At 48.9% G+C, this 24,654-nt stretch overlaps 1 protein-coding gene across 1 annotated transcript in view; it reads left to right on the plus strand.

Moving 5' to 3' along the window:
* itgbl1 (integrin, beta-like 1) overlaps positions 1 to 24,654 on the plus strand; it is a 73,048-nt gene that overhangs the window by 25,933 nt on the left and 22,461 nt on the right. The window contains exons 3-7 of the mRNA XM_061226987.1: positions 1,264 to 1,410; positions 2,171 to 2,293; positions 5,088 to 5,228; positions 7,184 to 7,324; positions 11,264 to 11,410. Coding sequence (XP_061082971.1) covers positions 1,264 to 1,410; positions 2,171 to 2,293; positions 5,088 to 5,228; positions 7,184 to 7,324; positions 11,264 to 11,410 — 699 coding nt within the window. The remainder of the gene's footprint in view (positions 1 to 1,263; positions 1,411 to 2,170; positions 2,294 to 5,087; positions 5,229 to 7,183; positions 7,325 to 11,263; positions 11,411 to 24,654) is intronic.

Genomic DNA, 24,654 nt, shown 5'->3' on the forward strand with positions numbered 1-24,654 from the left:
TTTAAAAGAGAGGTTTTAAAGCTCCCTTGTGTTTTGTTCTAAACAGCCCAGATTTATACAGTGCTTAAAAATAGGAGGAAGTGTGGAAAAATTAAAATGCCTTAATTTGCAATGGGCTGGATGATACAGCGCATACACCAGAGCGGATGAACTGAGCAAGAGAGACTAGAGATATCAGAGAGAGAGAGAGAGAGAGAGAGAGAGAGAGGAGAGAGATATCAGAGAGAGACGGAGGTATCAGACAGAGAGGCGGGAGATATCAGGCAGGGAGGCGGGAGATATCAGGCAGGGAGGCGGGAGATATCAGACAGAGAGACAGAGAGAGAGAGATGGGAGATATCAGAAAGAGAGACGGGAGATATCAGGCAGAGAGGCGGGAGATATCAGACAGAGAGGCGGGAGACATCAGGCAGGGAGGCGGGAGATATCAGACAGAGAGAGAGAGATGGGAGATATCAGACAGAGAGGTGGGAGATATCAGACAGAGAGGTGGGAGATATCAGACAGAGAGGTGGGAGATATCAGACAGAGAGGCGGGAGATATCAGACAGAGAGGTGGGAGATATCAGACAGAGAGAGAGAGATGGGAGATATCAGACAGAGAGGTGGGACATATCAGACAGAGGCGGGAGATATCAGATATCAGACAGAGATGTGGGAGATATCAGACAGAGAGGTGGGAGATATCAGACAGAGAGGCGGGAGATATCAGACAGAGAGGCGGGAGATATCAGACAGAGAGGCGGGAGATATCAGACAGAGAGGTGGGAGATATCAGACAGAGAGCAGCAGGGCTCAGAGATGAGCTGGTCCAGCTGGCCAGGGAAACACTCCATAATAACCCCAGCACTCATTTTTTCCAAGAAGCACTAATGGTCCTAAATTTCAAAAACTTTGTAGAGGCACAGTAATGTATCCCAATTAGGAGAATACATTTTCCAGTTCACACATTATTTTCAGGAACAAATGCATCTAAAATTTATTTTTGAAACAAACACACATGGACACACAAACACTACAGTCAAACTCTCCTTCCCTCATAGACACACACACACGTGGAAATACTTGCACAGACAGTGGTGTTTATGGCTGGAAAGCACATTAACTTTTACTACCCTCCCCTCTTCGAAACTGCAGAAACCATGACTCACACCACGAGCGCTCTCCAGCCGGGCACACAAGATGGCCGCCAGACCAGCCGTTTGACGACAAAACTTTGTCCGGGCTCCACTGGCTGTAACACGGGTTGGTTTGCTCCCCTAGGTCATGGCACCTGCGATTGCGGGAAGTGTACCTGTGAGGAGAGCCGGTTCGGGGAGGCCTGCCAGTTCCAGGAGGACTGCAACCTCTCCAAACGCAGGAGCAAAGAGCTGTGCAGAAACCCGCAGGGAGTGCTCTGCTCAAACAGAGGTATGGGACCTCCACAACATTCCCACCTTCCAGAGTACACAACCTCCACAACATTCCCACCTTCCAGAGTACACAACCTCCACAACATTTCCACCTTCCAGAGTACACAACCTCCACAACATTCCCACCTTCCAGAGTACACAACCTCCACAACATTCCCACCTTCCAGAGTACACAACCTCCATAACATTTCCACCTTCTAGGGTACCCGATCACCAGAATATTCCCACCTTCCAGTGTATACAATCGCCACAACGTTCCCCCTTTCCAGTGTACAGAATCTCCACAACATTCCCACATTCCAGAGTACAGAATCTCCATACCAGTTTGGCTCATATCGATGAAGATATGGACCTATATTGATGTTGTTTTGTTAGAAATAAAGTGTGCCAGAATAAGACACTCCAGCTGAAAATTCCCGTTAAAAGCAGCCAATGCTGGCCAAGGTGATTAAGCCCGTTTCTGCTGTGTTTGACACATTTAGCTGGTCAACCAACGATTCACCAGCTGACCAGCCTATATTTTCAGCTAGTCCACCAGCCGGTTATCAGTTAAACCAGTTTAACCAGTTAAACCAGCCACAGACCAGCTATGACCGGGTAGAAGTATGAAACACACAGATGAAAACAGCTGGAATTTTCAGTGGGGATACTCCACGGTGTGGGGTGAGCGTAGGAAGAGGAGCCACGTGTCATTCAGACGTGTGACGTATGGTAGGGGTGGAGGGGCAGAGCGGGGGCTGATGGGTAATCCCCCGCAGGCTCCTGTCACTGCGGCAGCTGCATGTGCCGGGACCCGGACGGGCGCGGGCTCGTGAGCGGCCCCTTCTGCGAGTGCGACGACAGCGAGTGCATCGACGAGGAGACGGGAGAGGTGTGTGGAGGTACGCCTGCGCCACTAACACACACACTACACACACTACACACACACACGCCTGCGCCACTAACACTACACACACACACGCCTGCGCCACTAACACACACACACACGCCTGCGCCACTAACACACACTACACACACTACACTAACACACGCCTGCATCGACGAGGAGACGGGAGAGGTGTGTGGAGGTACGCCTGCGCCACTAACACACACACACACGCCTGCGTCATGCACACACACACACACACACTACGCTAACACACACGCCTGCATCGACGAGGAGACGGGAGAGGTGTGTGGAGGTACGCCTGCGCCACTAACACACACACACACTACACACACTACACTAACACACGCCTGCATCGACGAGGAGACGGGAGAGGTGTGTGGAGGTACGCCTGCGCCACTAACACACACACACACGCCTGCGTCACGCACACACACACACACGCCTGCGCCACTAACACACACACACACGCCTGCGCCACTAACACTACACACACACGCCTGCATCGACGAGGAGACGGGAGAGGTGTGTGGAGGTACGCCTGCGCCACTAACACTACACACACACACGCCTGCGCCACTAACACTACACACACACACGCCTGCGCCACGCACACACTACACTAACACACGCCTGCGCCAAACACACACGCCTGCGCCATACACTCACACACACACTACACACACACACGCCTGCGCCACGCACACACTACACACACACGCCTGCGCCACGCTCACACACACCGTACACTAACACACACACGCCTGCGCCAAACACACACACACACCGTACACTAACACACACACACTCACACTACACTAACACACACACACACCGTACACTAACACACACACACACACACACTACACTAACACACACACACACACTACACTAACACACACACACTCACACTACACTAACACACACACACACACGCACACACCGTACACTAACACGCACACACCATACACTAACACACACACACACACACACACTCACACTACACTAACACACACACGCACACGCGTGCACACGCTCACTCACTCACACACACACACACACTCACGCACACACATACACTCGCACTCACACTCACACTCGCACTCACTCTCGCACTCACTCTCGCACTCACTCTCGCACTCACTCACTCTCGCACTCACTCACACATACACACACTTGCTCACACACTCTCTCACACACACACACACACACACACACACACACCCTGTGAAACACACTCCCGCACACTTCCTCTCAAAGGCCAATCCCTCCCGCACTTCCTGTCGAAAGCCAAGCTCTCCTGCACACTTCCTGTCAAAATCCAACCCCTCCCGCACACTTCCTGTCAAAATCCAACCGCTCCCGCACACTTCCTGTCAGAATCCAACTCAAATCATGACCTACAATGGGGAATCTGGTTCATCTCTAATTATGATGCTTATGATTATGCTCATTATTGATGCCTTTATCCAACTTGTTTATTGCTTTCACATATTTTAGCATATTTGCTGAAACCGGAAAATACACTGGGGCACAACCAGTGTCACACATTCAGCCAATGGGATATATTGAGTTGCTAAATGTTCTTTAGCCTTTTTGACTCTTGCCATTGATACTGGCATCACTAGACATTTACAGAAGCAGTTTATGTTCATTGACATTGTACAACAATAACCTCTGACCCAGCTAACACACTAAGGACTCTACACTGCGACCATATCCATTCACACATTCATGGCTTTATTGACGTGTGCGTACTGTATGATATGGTAAAGTACAATAAGCTCTGAAACTCTGTATTATAATATTAAACCAGTGTTCATTCTACCCATGGAACGACAGCACAAGGTTCATTCAAGAGAATTTGCTGCAGTTATTTTGAGAGAGGTCAGAATTACTAAAGTTTCTGTAAGTTACTGTGGGAGGTATTGCCCAGGATTAGTTTAAGACTCAAAAATAGATTAAATAATTCTCCCAGGTTGCATCACGAAAAAAAAAAAGAAAAAAGAAAAAAAGAAAACAGGCAGCAAGTTTAAACAAAGTTTAAACAAAGTATGTTTGGAAACGTGTTAATTGGACACACATCAAGATGAGGCTGGCCGACTCCGCTCACCTGTAGGAAGTTCCCTCAAGGCATTCCGTCTGCCCTCTGTCCTTAATTACATAGGAAATAATGGACGACTCCAAGCTTTCATTAAAAGGGCACTATAGTTCCTCCATTGCCTCAGTTTAAGAGGAAAAAATGTAATTAAAGTGTTTCCAAAGATTAAATTAATAAAGCCTGAATGTGTCCCATATTAACTGTAATTGAATGTGCAGTTAATGTGCAGTAAGCAGTGAACATCTTTAATCCCACGGTACGGTAGGTAATAAGCTCTTACACATTTAACCTGCACACCGTCCGTGTTTTGTAGTCTGCAGTGATGGAGGAAGACAGGAGCCACAGAAATGGTGAAATCATTTGTTCTCTCTGACTGTTCTGTGTGCTCTCTGTGTGCTCTTTGACTGTGTGTTGTGTGCTCTCTGACTGTGTGCTTGCTGATTGTGTTCTGTGTGCTCTCTGACTGTGTGTTGTGTGCTCTCTGACTGTTCTGTGTGCTCTCTGACTGTGTTGTGTGCGCTCTCTGACTGTGTTCTGTGTGCTCTCAGACTGTGTTCTGTGTGCTCTGTGTGTTGTGTGTTCGCTGACTGTGTGTTGTGTGCTCTCTGACTGTGTTCTGTGTGCTCTCTGACTGTGTTGTGTGCTCTCTGACTGTGTGTTGTGTGTTCGCTGACTGTTCTGCTTTCAGGCAACGGACAGTGCTACTGTGGAAACTGTTACTGCCAGGCTGGTTGGCATGGCGACAAATGCGAATACCAGTGCGACATCAGCCCGTGGGAGAGCAAGAAACGCTGCACGTCTCCAGATGGAAAAATCTGCAGCAACCGAGGTGTGTGTGTGTGTGTGTGTGTGTATGAGAGTGTGTGTGTGTGTGTGTGTGAGTGTGTGTGTGTGTGAGTGTGTGTGTGAGAGAGTGTGTGTGTGAGAGTGACAGTGAGAGTGTGTGAGTGTGAGTGTGAGTGTGAGTGTGTGTGTGTCAAAAAGCACTTTAAATGCAGATGCCACATGCCACACGCATCATCTTTCACGGGGACTGTATCAATATGTGTAATTCAATATCACCCCCCCCCCCCAAACATAACATCACCCCCCAACCTCAGCTCCCTACGAGTCCTCACACCGCGTCGCGGTTTTAATTGGGTCACCGAAAGGAAAGGCTGTGATCGGGGGAACACGTCGGGGGAGAGGGGGATCTCCCAGGAAGCTGTGGGCCGGGACGGCTCCTGCCGGCCGCCTCACCCGAACCGACCGCTACAAACGGGAATGATGGGCCTCTGGCGCCGCTCCCAAACCATCACTCAGAGCGGAGAGAGGAAGATCGCCCGTCCTGGACATCCCCCCGAACAATTCATAGCCGTCTGGAAGAGCCGGCGGGCGAGCCAGGCCTGAAATTACCCGGGAAGCGTTCGTAAAAACAGCGGGGAATTCAGGGCAGGCGGCAGAGGACCCCGAAGCCGTAAGAGCCGCAGGATCCAGACTCAGAGCTCGGACGATGAGGAGCGCCCCAGCGTTCCGCAATCGCGGCCAACAACTCCCCCGCTTCCCTTTCCCCTTTTCCGCTCCGCCGTTTTCTGTTTACGTTTGCGGTAGATTGTCACGTACATTTCATGAAACACGGCGGGTACTTCTGAGGCTTTTACCCACTTTGAGCTGAACTCCCCCAGAACAGGGCGTATGCGACAGGGAACAGGGCGTATGCCAAAAAATAATAATAATAAAAGAAATAACAATAATAAAATTTTAAAATGTGGGGGGACACTGGGGGGGAGCACTCTTCACTGGCCTGATCGTCGTCTTCCTCACCCATCCAGCCCGCTGCCCATTACCTCTAGTACTGTCCGTCTTCATCTATCCATTCCCTCATCTGTCCATCTGTCCGCCCATCAATCAATCTGTTGTCCAGGGCCTGCCCTCATCTACTCGGCCTCTCAGCTCTGCTGCTGTAGTCCCCCCCCCTCCCCCAACATTACTGTGACAACCTGCCTCTACAGCCAACAGTTCTCCTTCAGCTCCTAAATCCACATCAGGGAAGAACATCCTCTCTGATTATCGGCCAAAAGAAAGAAACTCTGATCATATCTCAACGTGAACACTGGACACAATGTTCAGGCTTTGCCCTTATGAATGTACCCAGAATCACTGGCTGAGTTAGAGGAACGTTTTCTGTGGGCAGGGAGCGGCCACTTCACTGAACTGGAGCGGATGTATTTATCGTTCCGTACCCGGGCTCCATTTTATACCACACCTCTCCATAAAATACCGGACTCACAACCCAGCAATAAAGCCAGAAGGTGAGGATAGTTTCAAAGAAAAACATTTCAGACACACGAAAAACAGTAACTCGCACTTGAGCCACATTAAATCAATAAATGGAAACAGGGAAGAGGGTCTAGGTTGAAGGCCTCAGCAGTGTGTGTTTGTATGTGTGTATGTGTGTGTGTGTGTATGTATGTGTGTATGTGTGTGTGTGTGTATGTATGTGTGTATGTGTGTGTGTGTGTATGTATGTGTGTAGGTGTGTGTGTGTGTGTGTATGTGTGTGTGTGACCAGCTGTACCAGAAATTGGATTAAAAGTGTCTGCCAAATAACTAAAATGTAAAATGTAAATATGAATGTGATACAACTGAACCAAATACCAGCATAGCGACAAGAACAGGCCACTCAGCTCAGCAGTGACCCAGTTTACCTAAAGGAGAGATGCGTCTCACTGCATATTGCCGGTAGTTTACAGAGGGAGGAGCTCCGTCTGAACGAGCGTCCGTGACGCGTGTGTGCTTCCGCAGGGACCTGCATCTGCGGCGAGTGCACCTGCCATGACGTGGACCCGTCGGGCGACTGGGGCGACATCCACGGGGACACCTGTGAGTGCGACGAGCGGAGCTGCCACTCCACCTACGACCGCTACTCCGACGACTTCTGCTCCGGTAAGCCCCGGCGGCCATCTTAGGTGGACGACTTCTGCTCCGGTAAGCCCGGCGGCCATCTTAGGTCGATGACTTCTGCTCCGGTAAGCCCCGGCGGCCATCTTAGGTCGACGACTTCTGCTCCGGTAAGCCCGGCGGCCATCTTAGGTCGACGACTTCTGCTCCGGTAAGCCAGGCGGCCATCTTAGGTCACGCCCGTCTTTCAGGTGCTCCCGTGACTCCTTGCAACACGCAGCGACACTCGCGCAAATACGAGCGTTAATAAAGTTATGACAGATGCATTTGTTTGATTAATGGTTCTGCCATTACGTTATTGGGTTTGTTGAATCGTGGTATGATTTGTTGCCGAATTATGATAAAAATGTGGCCATTTCTACATGATACATTTTTCATTTTGGAATTGATGTGACATTTGTTTACAGCAGTTTCTTTGCTTGAACTCAAACTCATCAACTATCATTTATTATTTGTTCACGAAAAAATTAATGGGTTGGGTATCTGCCTCGTGGAAACAGAACAATTATCAAACTGAAAACATCAGAAAGCTCACTTCCTCTGTCTGTACTTCATTGCATTTGGAAGGAAACTATTTAGAAGTCTGATACTTCATCCAGATTTGAGCAGGAATGTTTTTGGCACAAATGTTAAGTGAGATTAATTACTTTTAGTCCATCTCGTTTATAACGATCATAAAAACATCTAATAAATAAAGGGCTAGAAGCATAAGATATTCACGTTGACATTTATTCATCAGAAGCGCCGCATAGCTACAGAAACGCAGCCATGACACGCAGATTACATCAAACATTCAGCCCATTTGCCAGTGATGGAGAACAATGATTGCCTCTGTGTTTTGACTGTATTGTGGCTGAAATGCCTATGCTGGAGCCAACAGCACATCTCAACCAGACCAGGAAATGAGCTTCAGGAAATGAAGCTTGGTTTTGGCAGCATAGACAGCAGACATCGCACAGATCAGTCCAGACACAACGGTTGTGTTTTTGGACATGAAAACGCTGTTAAAGAGCAGCACTCACACACAGTCTGAATTTAAGGGATTAAGAGGTTGTGTCTTTGGACATGAAAAGTTGTTAAAGAGCAGCACTGACACACAGTCTGAATTTAAGGGATTAAGAGGTCGTGTCTTTGGATATGAAAAGCCATTAAAACAGCAGCACTGTGCACAGGGATGATGCCCCAGTAGGGTAGAGAGCCCGTCGATACTGAATACCAAACTGCCAATCACACCCAAAAACACACACACTGGACAAAAGTCACCCCTGCAGAGTGAGTAGCTATTACTATCGATTATTGGCTCATTTCACCGGCTGTCTGTTCAGAGCACAAGTAACGCACTGAAGGATAAAAGATAAAAAACACAATAAAATATTATAAATTCATCAGTACACACTGCTCAGGTTAAATATCTGCCAGTGAACAGCAACTATGAGGGGAAAGAATGGATTCAGCAAGCAAAAAAAAAAAATGCAATCTTTCTAAAAATATATAGGAATACACACTTTCTAAAAATATAAATACGCACTGTACATTAGAAAGTCTGAAGGGTGGACTCTAAACAGAAACATTTACAGAGCAGGAGAACGCAAGAACGTCTGTGCGCGCTACAACAGCAGATGAGAAGTTACAACACCACAGTCCTGAGATTTCTGCAGCTCCATATGCTACAGAACAGAAAGAAATAAAAACAAGTGGAAAGAACAAAGACGTGGAAAGAACAGCCCACCGGCAGATAATCTCCGCACAGAAAAGAGCGCTCCCCTGATAAGAGAGGAGAGCGGCAGAGCTGCTCGCAGAAGTAGAGCAAACAAGGGCCTTCCAGTGAGTGTGAGGAGGAAGAGGATGTCAGGGAGGGAGAGACGCGGTGGAAATGTGAGGGAAGATTTAACTCAGACCAGACCAGACTATTTCACCGCTTTAATTCTGCCATTCAGTTTCAGAGACAGAGCGAGAGATGCAGTATCATCTTCAATGCAACAGTAATGTACACATTTCACTTTATTTTCACATTTTATCTTTCTAATTCATCTTATTTCACTATTTGTCTTGGAAATAATTCATTGACACTTGGGGGTAAATGTTTAAAGCACTTTTTTTCCATTCTATTTAAAACTACATGCAAATAATGCTTTGGCGATATACTGTATGCATTTCAAGTCAAGAAAACATATTGATTATTTGAATTGAGTGAGAGAGCGAGGGAGAGAGGGAGGGAGAGAGGGTGCCACAGAGCATTCACAAGGACTTAAGACACCTGCGTGTCTCCCTCTCACTCAGACACGCGTCACTGGCAGTATTTTCACTGAGGCGTTCATTTTGGCAGTGAAAACACCATCTCAATTTTCCCCACAGAACATTTTATTCCCTGGAAGCTCAAAACAATTACTGCTCTACATTCATAAGACAAGCCCCCGCAGATGTTGCATTATTTTACAGTTTACGCAACAGATCTGATGAGACAAAAGCAATTCTGCCCGGAAAATAAATCCATGTCTTGAGCATTAGCACTCTCGCCCACTTCTTCATCATCAGTGACCTTCCTCATCAACAGTGATCGTTAGTTTGAATGACCAGCAGTGATTTGCTTCAATTAGGCTAATCGAAGCTCAAAAACTGCCTAACTAAAGCAATGAGCAAGGCATTATGGGGTGGCAGAGCCCCAAAGCTCCGTCTTACACATCATTATGATCATCATTATTATTCATTTTGAATGCATAATTATCTGTGACAGACCCCCTCCTCCTCTCTCTGGCGAGCACACAATTTTAACCCACACATACAAGCAAAGGTTTTGAGACTATTGTATATTTTTCTACCTTAAAATAGAGAAAATTGCATTTACTTAAGAATTAAGATGACGCACGGATGATAGTTGTTCAGGATATGTAATACTGACATGCTTCAAGATACAATACGTTGCATTTAATGCTACATAAAATGCAAAGTGCATCAAACGGTATCAACCTAAGATTTGCCTTGGGATGATTTAGCCAGAGCCAGCAGCACGAGTGGTGCTTTAAAGCATCTAAGAACAAGGAGGCAGATGAGCACAACTCACAAACACCACATCACACGCTGCCTCACACACACACACACACACACACACGCTGCCTCACACACACACACACTCACAGTGAAGGTCACAGGCAATGTAACTCTCTCTCTGAAGATCACAGTGAAGGTCACAGGCAGTGTAACTCAGTGAAGGTCACAGTGAAGGTCACAGGCAGTGTAACTTTCTCTCTCTGAAGGTCACAGGCAGTGCAATTCTCTCTCTGAAGGTCACTGCCAGTGTAACTCTCTCTCTCTGAAGGTCACAGTGAAGGTCACAGGCAGAGTAACTTTCTCTCTGTGAAGGTCACAGGCAGTGCAATTCTCTCTCTGAAGGTCACTGCCAGTGTAACTCTCTCTCTCTGAAGGTCACAGTGAAGGTCACAGGCAGAGTAACTTTCTCTCTCTGAAGGTCACAGGCAGTGTAATTCTCTCTCTGAAGGTCACGGCCAGTGTAACTCTCTCTCTCTGAAGGTCACAGGCAGTGTAATTCTCTCTCTGAAGGTCACGGCCAGTGTAACTCTCTCTCTGAAGGTCACAGGCAGTGTAATTCTCTCTCTGAAGGTCACAGGCAGTGTAATTTCCTCTCTGAAGGTCACGGCCAGTGTAATTCTCTCTCTGAAGGTCACGGCCAGTGTAACTCTCTCTCTCTGAAGGTCACAGGCAGTGTAATTCTCTCTCTGAAGGTCACGGCCAGTGTAACTCTCTCTCTCTGAAGGTCACAGGCAGTGTAATTCTCTCTCTGAAGGTCACGGCCAGTGTAACTCTCTCTCTGAAGGTCACGGCCAGTGTAACTCTCTCTCTCTGAAGGTCACGGGCAGTATAACTCTCTCTCTGAAGGTCACAGGCAGTGTAATTCTCTCTCTGAAGGTCACGGCCAGTGTAACTGCGGGCGCTGCGACTGCAGGGAGGGCTGGGACGGCAGGAAGTGCGAGCACCCGCTTTCCTGTCACATGACCCTGGAGGCCAGCCTGAAACGCTGTCGCGGAACGTCCAGCGCACCCTGCTTCGGGAGAGGTGAGCGCTTTAACCCTTTACCCCCCCTTCCCCCCCCTCTCTCACCGCACGATCAATCCTGTCGGCTCGACCTTGTCATATCGAGAAGCAACAGTTATATGAGCCAACAGTTATTCCTGTCCTGCTACAGCGGGAAATACCCATTGCTGTGGTTCCCAGGGGATGAGATAGCAATGCTAATGGCGGTATGAATAATGAGGCCAGGCTGCTGGCGGGGGAAGCCCATGTAGCGCCAGACAGCTGGCTGCAGGCTCAGGTGCGGATTTTCCTGTGTGGGTGGGGGATGTGGGGCATCGCCTGGTTCCGTCTGCAGTACAAATGCGTTTCTTCACCATCACCCCATCACTGACTGCAACTCCAGCGAACACAACCTGTGATCAGAGCCGTAATGGAGGTATACAGCTCAGTGCAGAGCCGTAATGGAGTCACATAGCTGACGTGACATCAGCTGGGTTTCAAGAAAGCAAACTCGATTAAGTTTTTCCTCAGTTACCTAGACCACTGATCTTTACAGACATCATGAACCGGGCTGACGTGTGGGAAAATTCCTCTGAGCTTGCCCACAGTTAGCCACAGAGCTAGTCCACATTCATCCACAGAGCTAGCCCACAGTCAGCCACAGAGCTAGCCCACAGTCAGCCACAGAGCTAGCCCACAGTCAGCCACAGAGCTAGCCCACAGTCAGCCACAGAGCTAGCCTACATTCATCCACAGAGCTAGCCCACATTCATCCACAGAGCTAGCCTACATTCATCCACAGAGCTAGCCTACATTTAGCCACAGAGCTAGCCTACATTTAGCCACAGAGCTAGCCCACATTTAGCCACAGAGCTAGCCCACATTTAGCCACAGAGCTAGCCTGTATTCTGCCCTCAGCGTTGGGTCACTCCGGGTCTTATCAGCCTTCCAAAGCTCTGATGAGTTCACTCATCTTTTAAGAAACGGTCTAATCCAGGAAAGGCTCGCCGCCCCTTTGTGAAGAAGGGCCGCTCTGTTAGGAGAATAATGACGGCAGACAGAGGAGCTGGCTCTCCGGCAGGTGAGTCGTGATTCACAACACGGCGGTGCTCAAAGGCACCCGATGGAGGAGTGGGAGGTGGAGTGGAAACCGTCTTTCCGCTACGATAGCGAAGCCGCGCGAAACCGAAATTTGACATCGGCCGCCTTTTGTGCGGTCATTCACAAGACGACAAAGGTAATCTTGAGGCTTTTGTGTTCCATCTTTAATTACATTTCATTATTTCACAAGGTCACTAGAGGTCATTTCTTTATTTCGGAAAACCACCCCGAAAAACAACATTTAATCACGGAACGGCGTCGATGTTTGGCACATTAAGCATGTTCTCAGAATGCAATGCATCTCCTGTATACATACGCCTTCAGGCAATGCAATGTATTTACAAAGATCTGCATTTTAAGAAGTATGGAACAAATCTATAAACATGTCGGTTTTCTTTAAAATATGGAACTCCTTCCATTTGCCTCTGCCCAGTGCCACCCTACTGAGGTGGTAAATCATCCTTCAAACGATCAGCAAAACGCTTCAGAGAATGAGCATCTCTCAGGACTTTGCCTACTCAGTATGAATAAAGAGAAACAAACAACCCATCTGAATTGTTAACCGCAGGAGCGTAGCGCTACATAAACGTTCTCAACAGGACAAACATGGGGACGGTACCCAGGCTACAATCCACTTGGGCATTCTGTGGTCAGCCGCCATCTTTAATACGTTCATATCCAGCGTAATATATACGGAAACATCTCCCCTTTTTTCTAATACACTTCAGCCTCTTCAATAACCTGAGGACATGCAGCACATCATAAGTTATAGAGAGAGCCTGGTCGTCCCGGGGAAAGGCGAGGGTTCTGAAGGTCACTCTGCCGTCCTTCCTCCACAGCGGCGGACATTAATACAGTCGCACAGCGAGAGACGGCTCACCCGCTCCCGCCAAGAGTGCTCCCTTCCCGGACCCAGACTAAATTACACCTGCCTCGGCCACTGCGTGCGCAAATATCTCATAAGCCACCGCCGACCACAGGCGGCACAGGAATAATAAAAGTTGAACAAATAAAGATCTAAAGTAGCAAAGGGGATTTGTAGTCGTGGTATAAACCGGTTTTGTATGGATATCTAATGTCTATATCTCCGATATCTCTGCCCTCTAAGAAAGTGAAGAAAGTTGAAGTTGGAGGGAATCATTTATACTGTTAAAAAACAGAAACAAGTCAATCTCAAATGCTAAATACGGTAGGACAAAAATTATCATCCTTCCCAGTAACATTAATAAGCCTTTGCATATCACGGCACAGTTGAATAAAAACCTGCACTGGATCACATACGGAGATGATGAACCTGAAACCTTCATCTCTGTGTCTGGGAGGATGTGGACGAGTGGTAGTGTTCGGGATCCCAGCACTTCACAAATAACTACATAACTCAACAGTGTATCCATAACAAGTGTGAGGACCTGTGTTCGTATGGGGTTGAAAGTGCAACCTTTTAAATTGAACACACACACACAAACAGCGAAAAGCAGGGTCTTAAGGCTGGTCTGTAAACTACAGTAAAATCACAGCCTGATAAATGCAGGACTGCAGCCCTAACTCTTTAAATTTCATTAGGGGCGGCTGATTTCTCCCCAGGCTACAACCTCATAAAACACAGAACAGCTCCGTGAGCGAGGTTAGATTTCCATAAAATAACGTCATTAGGCCTCTCTCTCCCCATGTCTCTGCCCACCTCCGATCTCCATCCTCCTCCTGCAGTCATTCAGCTGAGGGAGCAATTTACTGTTGTGCTGGAGAGCAATGGGAGAGGAAATCATGACTAAGAGGGAGGGGACATAGTAAAAAAATTAGCAAAGAAGGACCAGAGGAAACCATGTCCCTCCCTCTCCCTCTCCCTCTCTCTCTCTCTATCGCTCTCGGTGTCTCTCTCTCTCTCTCGGTCACTCTCCCTCCCTCTCCCTCTCCCTCTCTCCCTCCCTCTCTCCCTCCCCCTCCCTCTCTCCCTCCCCCTCCCTCTCCCCCTCTCCCTCCCTCTCTCCCTCTCCCTCCCTCCCCCTCTCCCTCCCTCCCTCTCCCTCCCTCCCCCTCTCCCTCTCCCTCTCCCTCCCTCCCTCTCTCTCTCTCTCGGTCCCTCTCTCCCTCCCTCCCTCTCGGTCCCTCTCTCCCTCCCTCCCTCTCGGTCCCTCTCTCCCTCCCTCCCTCTCGGTCCCTCTCTCCCGGTCTCTCTCTCCCTCTCTCGGTCTCTCCCTCTCTTCCTCTCCTTCTCCCGGTCCCTCTATTTCTCCCTCTCTGTCTCCAGAGCCCCGCTCTCCCTCAGCAGTGAGTAGCAGCTGAAATAATAGCACTGTTCTGGCAGCAGTCCCAGGCTGGGGAGACCCGCCAACAGGGCCTGGCGTAATGAACACGGCGAGGTTAACGGCAGACACCGCCCACCAGCGAGGGCTCACTGAGGTGCCTTACGGGTAATAACTCTCCAACCAAGAGGGACCGCACAAGTGTTAGGAAATGAAAACATTCAGAAACTGCAGCACTTCGGTCTGTGCCAAAACAGATTTATACGCGGGGAAACGAGCTAAATTCCACCCAACGTAATGAGACATAAAAATGAAGTTACGCTCGTAAATTAGGTTGAATTCCTACAGCGGGACATTTCATTTAGTGAGGCATTGTCGCGTTAAAATCTAACGGATGCCGGGACATTCAGCTGGGATGCTCAGGCAGTATTTTTTACTCCGGTCCTGAGCAGATAAGCAACTGAACAAATAGAAACCTCCTTGCCTTCCTTTGCCTTCCAGGCACAATCCACAAATTCAGAAGAAGCATTAAAGTTCTACAGTCCTGTGCTCTGTGAATTACATTAGCTTCATCACTCTCCTTGCACACACAGTACATTAGTCTACAGACCACAGCAGCCTTGAAGTGGATCGGGCATCTTCCTTTTCTCTAATGTAATGGTCGTTTCTGTAGAAGCTTTTTGGAGGACTAAATTGTTCCAGCACTGTACAGCACTTTCCCTGATCACAGGAAGACATTCCGAGCTACAGTTCCTGTTTCTGTTCATATTCCAGCTCGCCCTTCAGATCCATTCGGCCAATATACAAGTGAAAAAGCAGAGTTCCCAGAGTCAGGCGCCAGGACGGCTAAAGTCGGGAGGCCAATTCTGGCAGCACCAATTTCTGTAGTGATCCGGGCAGTGGCAGGCGTTTTTGACATTCAGAGGTCAGCTCTGCTCCCCATTGGTCACCTGCAGCCACTGGCCCGTGCTGATTGGCTCAGGCCCCTGTGAAGGCCGGCCCATTCCTCTCCCTCCACGCCGGTCAGTCCCACGGCATTGCAGATGGGAGGGGGTTCCCACCCCCATACTCGCCATTCCACCCGAGAGAGCGGAATCACCTGCAGCGAAACCCCCACGCGGTTTCTGTTCCAACCGAAATGCCCCAATATTGACTGCACGTTAATAACCATGTCACTGCCACCGTCTCCCCATCACGCATAACCATAATGATGTGCTCTTCGGTTTCCCTGTAACATATAACGTTATGTGAACTTTAATCATTTTCCAGCAGGTCTAAAATGAAAAATAACTCTGCGTTGAGAAGGAAATCGGGCTTATAGTCAATGTGGAAGAATACTTCCAGCGGCTTGCCATAATTCTGCGTTAGAGGCGAATCTAGAGAGAGCAGGAGCAGGCATGCATGCGTGTGTGTGTGTGTGTGTGAGAGCAGGAGCGGAGGGAGAGGCGGCCTCTAAATGATGATTTACACATCCGTTTGCACCACTACAGGATCTGTTCCTTAAAAACGGCAAGATGCAGCATTTTACTCTTCCAAATGAAGAGAACTCTGGTCTGTCTGAGTGTGGTTATGGAGCAGGAGCATGCATGCGTGTGTGTGTGTGTGTGTGTGTGCGCGTACGCACATGAACGTGTGTGTGTGTGCGCACAGAGAGAGGCCGCAGGTTGAGTCAGTACACGCAGAACACACACTTACTGGCGGAGAGCGTGATGGAAAAACCCTGGAACTCAAAGCGGAGCTGATTTTCCGGCCTTTCCAAGCGAGCCGAAAGCGTGCAGATCTCACATTCTTTCGGCTCCGGAATTTCCTTGTGGAAACACCTGGAATCCGAGCACTCGGAGCAGCGGTGTTCCCGAGCTTCTCGAAACTCACTGCAGATGGGAAGTGTGGCCACGCGGCCTTTTTGTTTAGGATTTACATTTTACACGCTACAGACTACACACTGCACGCTACACACTGCACGCTACACACTGCACACTACAAACTACACGCTACACAGTACAAACTACACGCTACACACTACACACTACACAGTGTGCTCTGTTGCCATGCTCCCTGCGACCTGGACATTTATCAGAGAAACACCAAGCAGAGAAATGCAGATGAGTTCACTGGCAGAGGCACACTGCATCCTAGAACCCCCCCAACCCCCCAACCCCCCCAACGCCCCAGTCTCTACACCCCCCCTGCCCGGGACCGCAGTCTCCTCCCTCCCCCCCCCCCCCCAGCCGGGTCCACGGAATATATTTACTGAACAAGCAGGATAAAAATGTGATTAGCAAGCATAACTCATATTCTTTGCAAGGAGGTGGCTTATAAAATATTGAACGTTTGAGGCAGAAGTATTTCGCGATTTAGTTCTTGTTTTCCTCCTCGGGACGGCAGGATGTGAAGAAAGCATCCTGATTAATTATCCCAAGCAGCAATCACGGTGCGGAACGAGTCGGCTTTCCGGCCTCGGAACGCCGGCGTTCCAGCCTGGAGCGGCAGGGAGACGCAGATGTGGGGCGGTGCTGGAAATCGCATAGCCGGAGCGGTCTGAGCTGAGGAGCGATCCAATAAAACTGAAATCATCTGAATCAGGGCTGATTGCAATCATGTCCCCCACCCGAGAGGGCCACAGTGTCTGCAGGTTTAACTCCAGTCCTAGAGGGCCGCAGTGTCCGCAGGTTTAACTCCAGTCCTGGAGGGCCACAGTGTCTGCAGGTTTAACTCCAGTCCTGGAGGGCCGCAGTGTCTGCAGGTTTAACTCCAGTCCTGGAGGGCCACAGTGTCTGCAGGTTTAACTCCAGTCCTGGAGGGCCGCAGTGTCTGCAGATTTAACTCCAGTCCTGGAGGGCCGCAGTGTCCGCAGGTTTAACTCCAGTCCTGGAGGGCCGCAGAGTCCGCAGGTTTAACTCCAGTCCTGGAGGGCCGCAGAGTCCGCAGGTTTAACTCCAGTCCTGGAGGGGGCGCTATTGTCTGCAGGTTTAACTCCAGTCCTGGAGGGGGCGCTGTGTCCGGCACAGAAACCTAGATGCCGTCGCACACCAGGACCACAGTTTGACACCCCTGTTGTAACACTACAAACTGTCATTCCAACAGTGACCAATCAGGCTTCAGAAACAAAGCCAAGCCAGACTTCACAACAGACACTTGGAAAAAGTGGTGGAAAGAGGAAAGTGGAGGCTTGTACGGTTCTTTCAACATAGTTTGAGATTTAATGGCTTTTATAAAAAATAAAAAATAAATCATTACATTACATTACAAGGCATTTAGCAGACGCTCTTATCCAGAGTGACATACAACGAAGTGCAGATCAAACAAGTACAAGTGCGAAGAGGACCAGAGAGGACAGTACAGTTCAGAGTCCTAGTGTAACCATAAAGATACAATCGGAGCCCTCGAAGAATTCATCAACTTCCAAACTAGCATACGACAGTTGGCAGCTAGAATACCCCGAGTACAATACAATAGCTAATACAAAAAAACAACAATATCTATACTACTACATAAGTGCCATTACAGTCTATGGCATATATAAGGCTAATCATGGTGGTGGGTTAGGGAGGGAAAGGTGTAGCCTGAAGAGATGAGTCCTCAGTCCCTTCACCGGGAGGTCATTCCACCACCGTGGGGCGAGGACACACAGCAGTCGTGAGCGAGAAGTGCAGGTGTGGTGAACTAGTCACAGGGGGGTCAGTGAGGGGTAGCAGAGGTTGGTGGGGTTCCGTCGCCGTGGAGGGCCACGTCGCTGGAAGTGCGTTCTGTAGGGGAGAGAGCAGACTGTAATGGGGAGAGAGCAGACTGTAATGGGGAGAGAGCAGACTGTAATGGGGAGAGAGCAGACTGTAATGGGGAGAGGGCAGACTGTAATGGGGAGAGAGCAGACTGTAATGGGGTGAGAGCAGACTGTAATGGGGTGCTGACACACCATACCATTCCAAATGGGAGGGAGCATGCCTATATAAACTGCTAATTACCAAAGCAATCTAGCAATCTAATAATTTCCCTAACAACTGCAGCGTCCAAAGTATCTAACCGATTCTGATCACCTAATCAGAATAACAGTAGTGAGCGAAACTGCCGGCGGCTGGTGGAAAACGCACTTGATTCGCTAACTAATAACAAAATGCGACACACCTGGTCTAACTAACATGGCAATCTGACAAACAAATCTACCACAGCTGATAAACTAACAAGGTTTCCTTAATACCTAATGCTCACACGCAAAAAACAGAAACAATACTTAAGCTCTCTGGACGGTCTTCAACAACCGTCAAGCGTCCAGCTACTGAAAAGGCGCAATGAAGAACATAATTTTCTGGGAAATATTGTCTGATAAAAAAAACTAATTGGAAGCACTTGTATTGCACCGTGGAAGAACAGGTGAAAAAATAAATATTAAGAGACAGACGGGAATATATTCAGGGCAGAAGTACAGTAACACAAATTGTGGAGCCACCAAAAACCTTGTCACTCAATACATGACATCACATAACTTTTATCCAAAGCGACTTACATTGAGTAGACCAAGCAGCGCACAATCCCCCCTGGAGCAATGTGGGGTTAAGGGCCTTGCTCAAGGGCCCAACGGCTGTGCAGATCTTACTGTGGCTATACCAAGGCTTGAACCACCAACCTTCCAGGTCCCAGTCATGTACCTAAGCCACTAGGCTGCAGGCTGCCAATACCAGCTCAAAAACACAGCTTACACAAACTGAAATGTTGAGCACAGACGCATTATAATGTTTCTTTAGTTCTTTAGAGTACAGCGTTGATATTATTTGCCTTTGCTTTAAATAATTTAGCCTGTTTACCCTTCTCGTTTCACACGGGACAATTCAGAGATACTGTCTACTGCACTGAGACTAGTTTATTTTAGGGATTTTGTTGGTTTCAAAGCTCTTGAACGTTCCCTATAAAAATGCCTTTCCCTTATATTTCAACACCGCACCACCCGTTCGCGGGGGACAAGGCGGAATGTGCCGGATCGAAAGCGGAAAGCTACGCGGGAGCTTCAGATCCCGGCTTCTCCTGTTCTCCCTCCTTCAGCACGGCAGAGGCACGCATCCGCCTCGTTCACCAACTGTCTGCATAATTACGGTGAATCCTGACGACGGGCACCGTAATTATCCATTCCCTCATTAATATGCGCATATGTATTTCCCCGTTTAATTGTGACGGGCTGGGTGACAGGTCGTCTCCACTGTCGGAGCGTCTGATTGGCGGATGTCGACACAGACATGACTCACCCCCCCCTCCTCCTCCTCCTCCCCTGACCTTTCACTTCCGCCGATGATTGAAGGGTTCACGAAGGCCAGCACTTATCTCTGAGCTGTTCTACTGTTCTACTCTGAGCGGAGAGAGGGAGAGAGGGAGAGAGGGACAGGGAGAGAGAGAGAGACAGACAGACAGGGAGAGAGGGAGAGAGAAAGACAGGGAGAGAGACAGGGAGAGACAGAGAGACAGAGACAGACAGACAGACAGACAGGTGAAATCAGTCATTACTTCCTCTGAGACGCAGTGAAACAGGAAGTGAGCAGCCAGGCTGTAAATATGCTGAGAGCATGACTGTAGGGGCCTGGCAGTACGTACGCAGGCTACGGGGAGAGCGCTGCAAACTTAATTAATTAAATAAATAAATAATAAATAAATCGTCAACATTGTAATCAACCCATGTCAATGTTCTCCACATACCAAGAAGGCTGTGCGTGTTTACTCTCGGTCCTTCCTCGTCCTAATCAAGCAAGTATCCCTGCAGGTGAAGAGACAGTCAGAGGGAGGCGAGGTCAGCCTGGAGACGCAGTGTATGACAGTCATAGGGTCATAGGGTCACAGGCCTGGGACAGCTGTGGGGGCCCGGGCCATCGATGGAGGGTTATTGTGCAGCACACAGAGCAGAGTCTCACTGCAGATTCACAGGGCTTCGCTGCATGTCTGTTTAATATCGCTGTGAGACATGTAGGTTTAGTCATTGTGTGTTTTTGTTACAGGTTTGCTCAGACAGCACAGGGGACAGAATCCATGTTGCTGCTGTGTCTAATATTAGTGACTGGCACTGAGACGGAGGTGGCTGTGTTTTTGGGCTGAGGCGGTTGGGTTTTTGGGCTGAGGTGGTTGGGTTTTTGGGCTGAGGCGGTTGGGTTTTTGGGCTGAAGTGGTTGGGTTTTTGGGCTGAAGTGGTTGGGTTTTTGGGCTGAGGTGGTTGGGTTTTTGGGGCTGTGGTGGTTGGGTTTTTGGGGCTGTGGTGGTTGGGTTTTTGGGCTGAGGCGGTTGGGTTTTGGGGCTGAGGCGGTTGGGTTTTTGGGCTGAGGCGGTTGGGTTTTTGGGCTGAGGTGGTTGGGTTTTTGCTCTGAGGTGGTTGGGTTTTTGCTCTGAGGTGGTTGGGTTTTTGCTCTGAGGATTCGCTGGCACGGAGTGGCCATGATTAATCGTCTGACAGTGTCTAGTTCTCTGGATGCTGATTCGCCGTGACGCCCTCTGTAACAGGGGAAACTTAGGAAGGCGAATCGAAATTGCATTCGAACCACCAATTTTAAGAACAAAGATTATTTGGGAATCGGGAAACAGTCCGATTTTCCCCCGCTCGTCCACCGACTAGCCTCAGTGTCTGAGGACACGGCAGGAAACAGAACCGCGCGGCTCGGGAGAGCACTTCCTGCGCTGTGAGCGGTGCTGTCATTAAGCGTCAAAGATGGCAGCGCACCCCAGAACTGAGCGCTTCTGGGGTGCCCCCCTCCCCTCCAGTCTGTGACCCCGACTCGTGGAAGGAGAAATGCGTCCGGGGCGCTGGCGAGACAGAGCAGGGGTCACGTTAATGATTCATTACTGCTGCTGTTCATTCATTATTACTCAGCACCAGGTCTGAGTGCTAGTTCAGTCACGTACAAGAGTTATGTCCATGCTGAATTAACAATTTAAACACAAATTACTTCTTGGCACTTAGTGAGACTAGCGCGTGTGTGTGCGTGCGTGCGTGCGTGCGTGCGTGTGTGGAGATGAGTGCCCACATGGGTAAAAACCTGAACTCTGTAGATTAATCTGACGAGAACAAACCCACCTAGAAGCAGCAGTAACACCTCTTAGGCAAATACAACGCAAGGAAGAATAAAAGATGATGATACACAAACGCCACAATTACAACACAGCAGGAGGTGAGTGGCGGCTTTCCCTTCCACTGACCGTCTCGCCTCAAGTGTGTCAGTACTAGAGCTTCACTCTGGAGTCCAGGCTCAGTGTGTCAGTACTAGAGCTTCACTCGAGTCCCAGGCTCAGTGTGTCAGTACTAGAGCTTCACTCGAGTCCCAGGCTCAGTGTGTCAGTACTAGAGCCTCACTCTGGAGTCCCAGGCTCAGTGTGTCAGTACTAGAGCCTCACTCTGGAGTCCCAGGCTCAGTGTGTCAGTACTAGAGCCTCACTCTGGAGTCCCAGGCTCAGTGTGTCAGTACTAGAGCTTCACTCGAGTCCCAGGCTCAGTGTGTCAGTACTAGAGCTTCACTCGAGTCCCAGGCTCAGTGTGTCAGTACTAGAGCTTCACTCTGGAGTCCCAGGCTCAGTGTGTCAGTACTAGAGCCTCACTCTGGAGTCCCAGGCTCAGTGTGTCAGTACTAGAGCTTCACTCGAGTCCCAGGCTCAGTGTGTCAGTACTAGAGCTTCACTCGAGTCCCAGGCTCAGTGTGTCAGTACTAGAGCCTCACTCTGGAGTCCCAGGCTCAGTGTGTCAGTACTAGAGCCTCACTCTGGAGTCCCAGGCTCAGTGTGTCAGTACTAGAGCCTCACTCTGGAGTCCCAGGCTCAGTGTGTCAGTACTAGAGCTTCACTGGAGTCCCAGGCTCAGTGTGTCAGTACTAGAGCTTCACTCTGGAGTCCCAGGCTCAGTGTGTCAGTACTAGAGCTTCACTCGAGTCCCAGGCTCAGTGTGTCAGTACTAGAGCTTCACTCGAGTCCCAGGCTCAGTGTGTCAGTACTAGAGCCTCACTCTGGAGTCCCAGGCAGTGCTCTGCGTCTCTCAGTACTGCAGCAGCACCAGCACGGGCTGTCAGTTCCACAGCTAATGAACCTGCTCCAGGGAGAACTGCACCTGCTCTGAAACGCTTCCTTAACCCCTTACGGTGAGAGGTCACAGATACAGGACGTGACCGGAATGTTGTTCACTTAACACTGTACCGCCGATGTAGGCTGCGTTAAGAGTTCACCAGCACTCCGAGCGCTCTCCGGTCGCTGGGAAGTTCAGAGCGCTACGACCTAGCAGCGCTCGCAGCACCGACCGTTCCAATCTAAACAGCGGCCGAAGACGTTATTGTTGTCACAAAACAAAAATGCCTCTGGCTACGGGCTTAAAGCTGTAACAATTCCTCAAAAGGGGTGAGAGAGCAAAGCTGGGGTTCCCAGGACCCCCACACACAGGCCCCCCAAGGGCCCGTCCAAGCCTGACCTGTATGTTGAATGCCAGCAGATGTCTCGGAGTCCAGTGTGTCTATGGAAGATGACCGTTTTTCATGTGTACATTCTTCAGTGTCAAAGCTAGCTCCCAGTCTACCCCCCCTATCCCCTGCACCTCCGTAATCTCTGTTCCTCGGACATATTCACTGGATCACACCACAAACAGAACACTCAGCCTATCGTGACTGCGACATCAGGTTGCCTTGGCTGGCTCATTAAGGATGTTCTAAGTGTCCCCACCGAAGAGCATTACGAGCCTGATTACAAGTTCCACACTCCAAGCACAAGAAGTCCCAAAGCGTGTCCCCCAGATTGGCCAAACCACTTTGCCACAATTGCATCTAATAATACCCTGTTGGTTATAAAGGGAAGAGCATTTAACATCATTACTTATTATGTGGGGTCAGAAACGTCCAACCCGGTCACAAATTACACTTTATTAGCCCACGACCCCCTCCCCGCTAATTTAGGGACCAAGTGCACTTCACCAAGACAGACGGACGCTTCATTCCATGAGGCCGGCTTCATGTTGTGCTCTCTCCTTTCCAAAAACCTGGCAACCTTCAACAGACACTGCAATATTACATCAGCATGTAACATCCGGTTCATCCCTGGCCGTCAACCTTGTAAAATTCAGCACGATATGAATATAGGACTTCTATTATTTCCGCCATTCATAGCTATTCCTGACACAATTACAAAAACAACACGCTCAGCATGTCTTGTCATTTCTTTTGGGTTGAAAACAGACCTGGATCAAATGTCTTTGGATTCAAATACTTCGGCACTCGACTAATCGTGCCTGGTGCAATTGAGACAACCAAGAGGACCGGAAGGTGGGGTTTGCACTTTTTGGGAGTATTTCATAGGTTCCGGAACAGACGTGCTCAGTAAAGCACGCATCCCACTGAACATAATCTCGCCTTTGAGTTTGTCTCGATATCCTCATCAGCCCCAGTTCCAACAATAGTCATTTTATTTTTGTCATTGAGAATTATGAGGAAGGAATAAATTAAAGTCAGGACTGAAATGTCTGCAATCAAAGCAAATGAAGTCTTGATTTAATTTTGTGTCGCGTTCATTTTGCAGTTTCACTCGGAAACTATACTGCTGGAAAAAAATACATGATTTCATCCTGAAAGCAAGAGGATTCTTCTACTGCAGGAGCCTCAACCAAAGAGTCACTCCATCTTTCAGCTGAAAACACAGGAAACTAAATTCTTGATCTGGGACAATAATTTCCCATTCGAAAGTCAGAAACTTGTTGCATCTTTTTAAATTCCAATCTGTAGAACTATAGAGCATGGAGGCTGTTTATTTCATTTGTATACTCTTTTTTTATTTTTGTAATATATTTGGCTTTTCTTTGCCATGATGGTCTCTTTCACTGCAGAGCATCTGAATGTCATTTGACGGTTCTTAAAGTAACAGGATATGTAAAATGACTCAGAGTTTTTAGCTGCTGGTGCGTTCTGCACATTAAACTAGGTCAAAGGAAGCTTACGGAGAGCCACTGGA

This window comes from Conger conger, chromosome 17 (genome assembly GCF_963514075.1).
Source record: "Conger conger chromosome 17, fConCon1.1, whole genome shotgun sequence".
Classification (NCBI taxonomy): domain Eukaryota; kingdom Metazoa; phylum Chordata; class Actinopteri; order Anguilliformes; family Congridae; genus Conger; species Conger conger.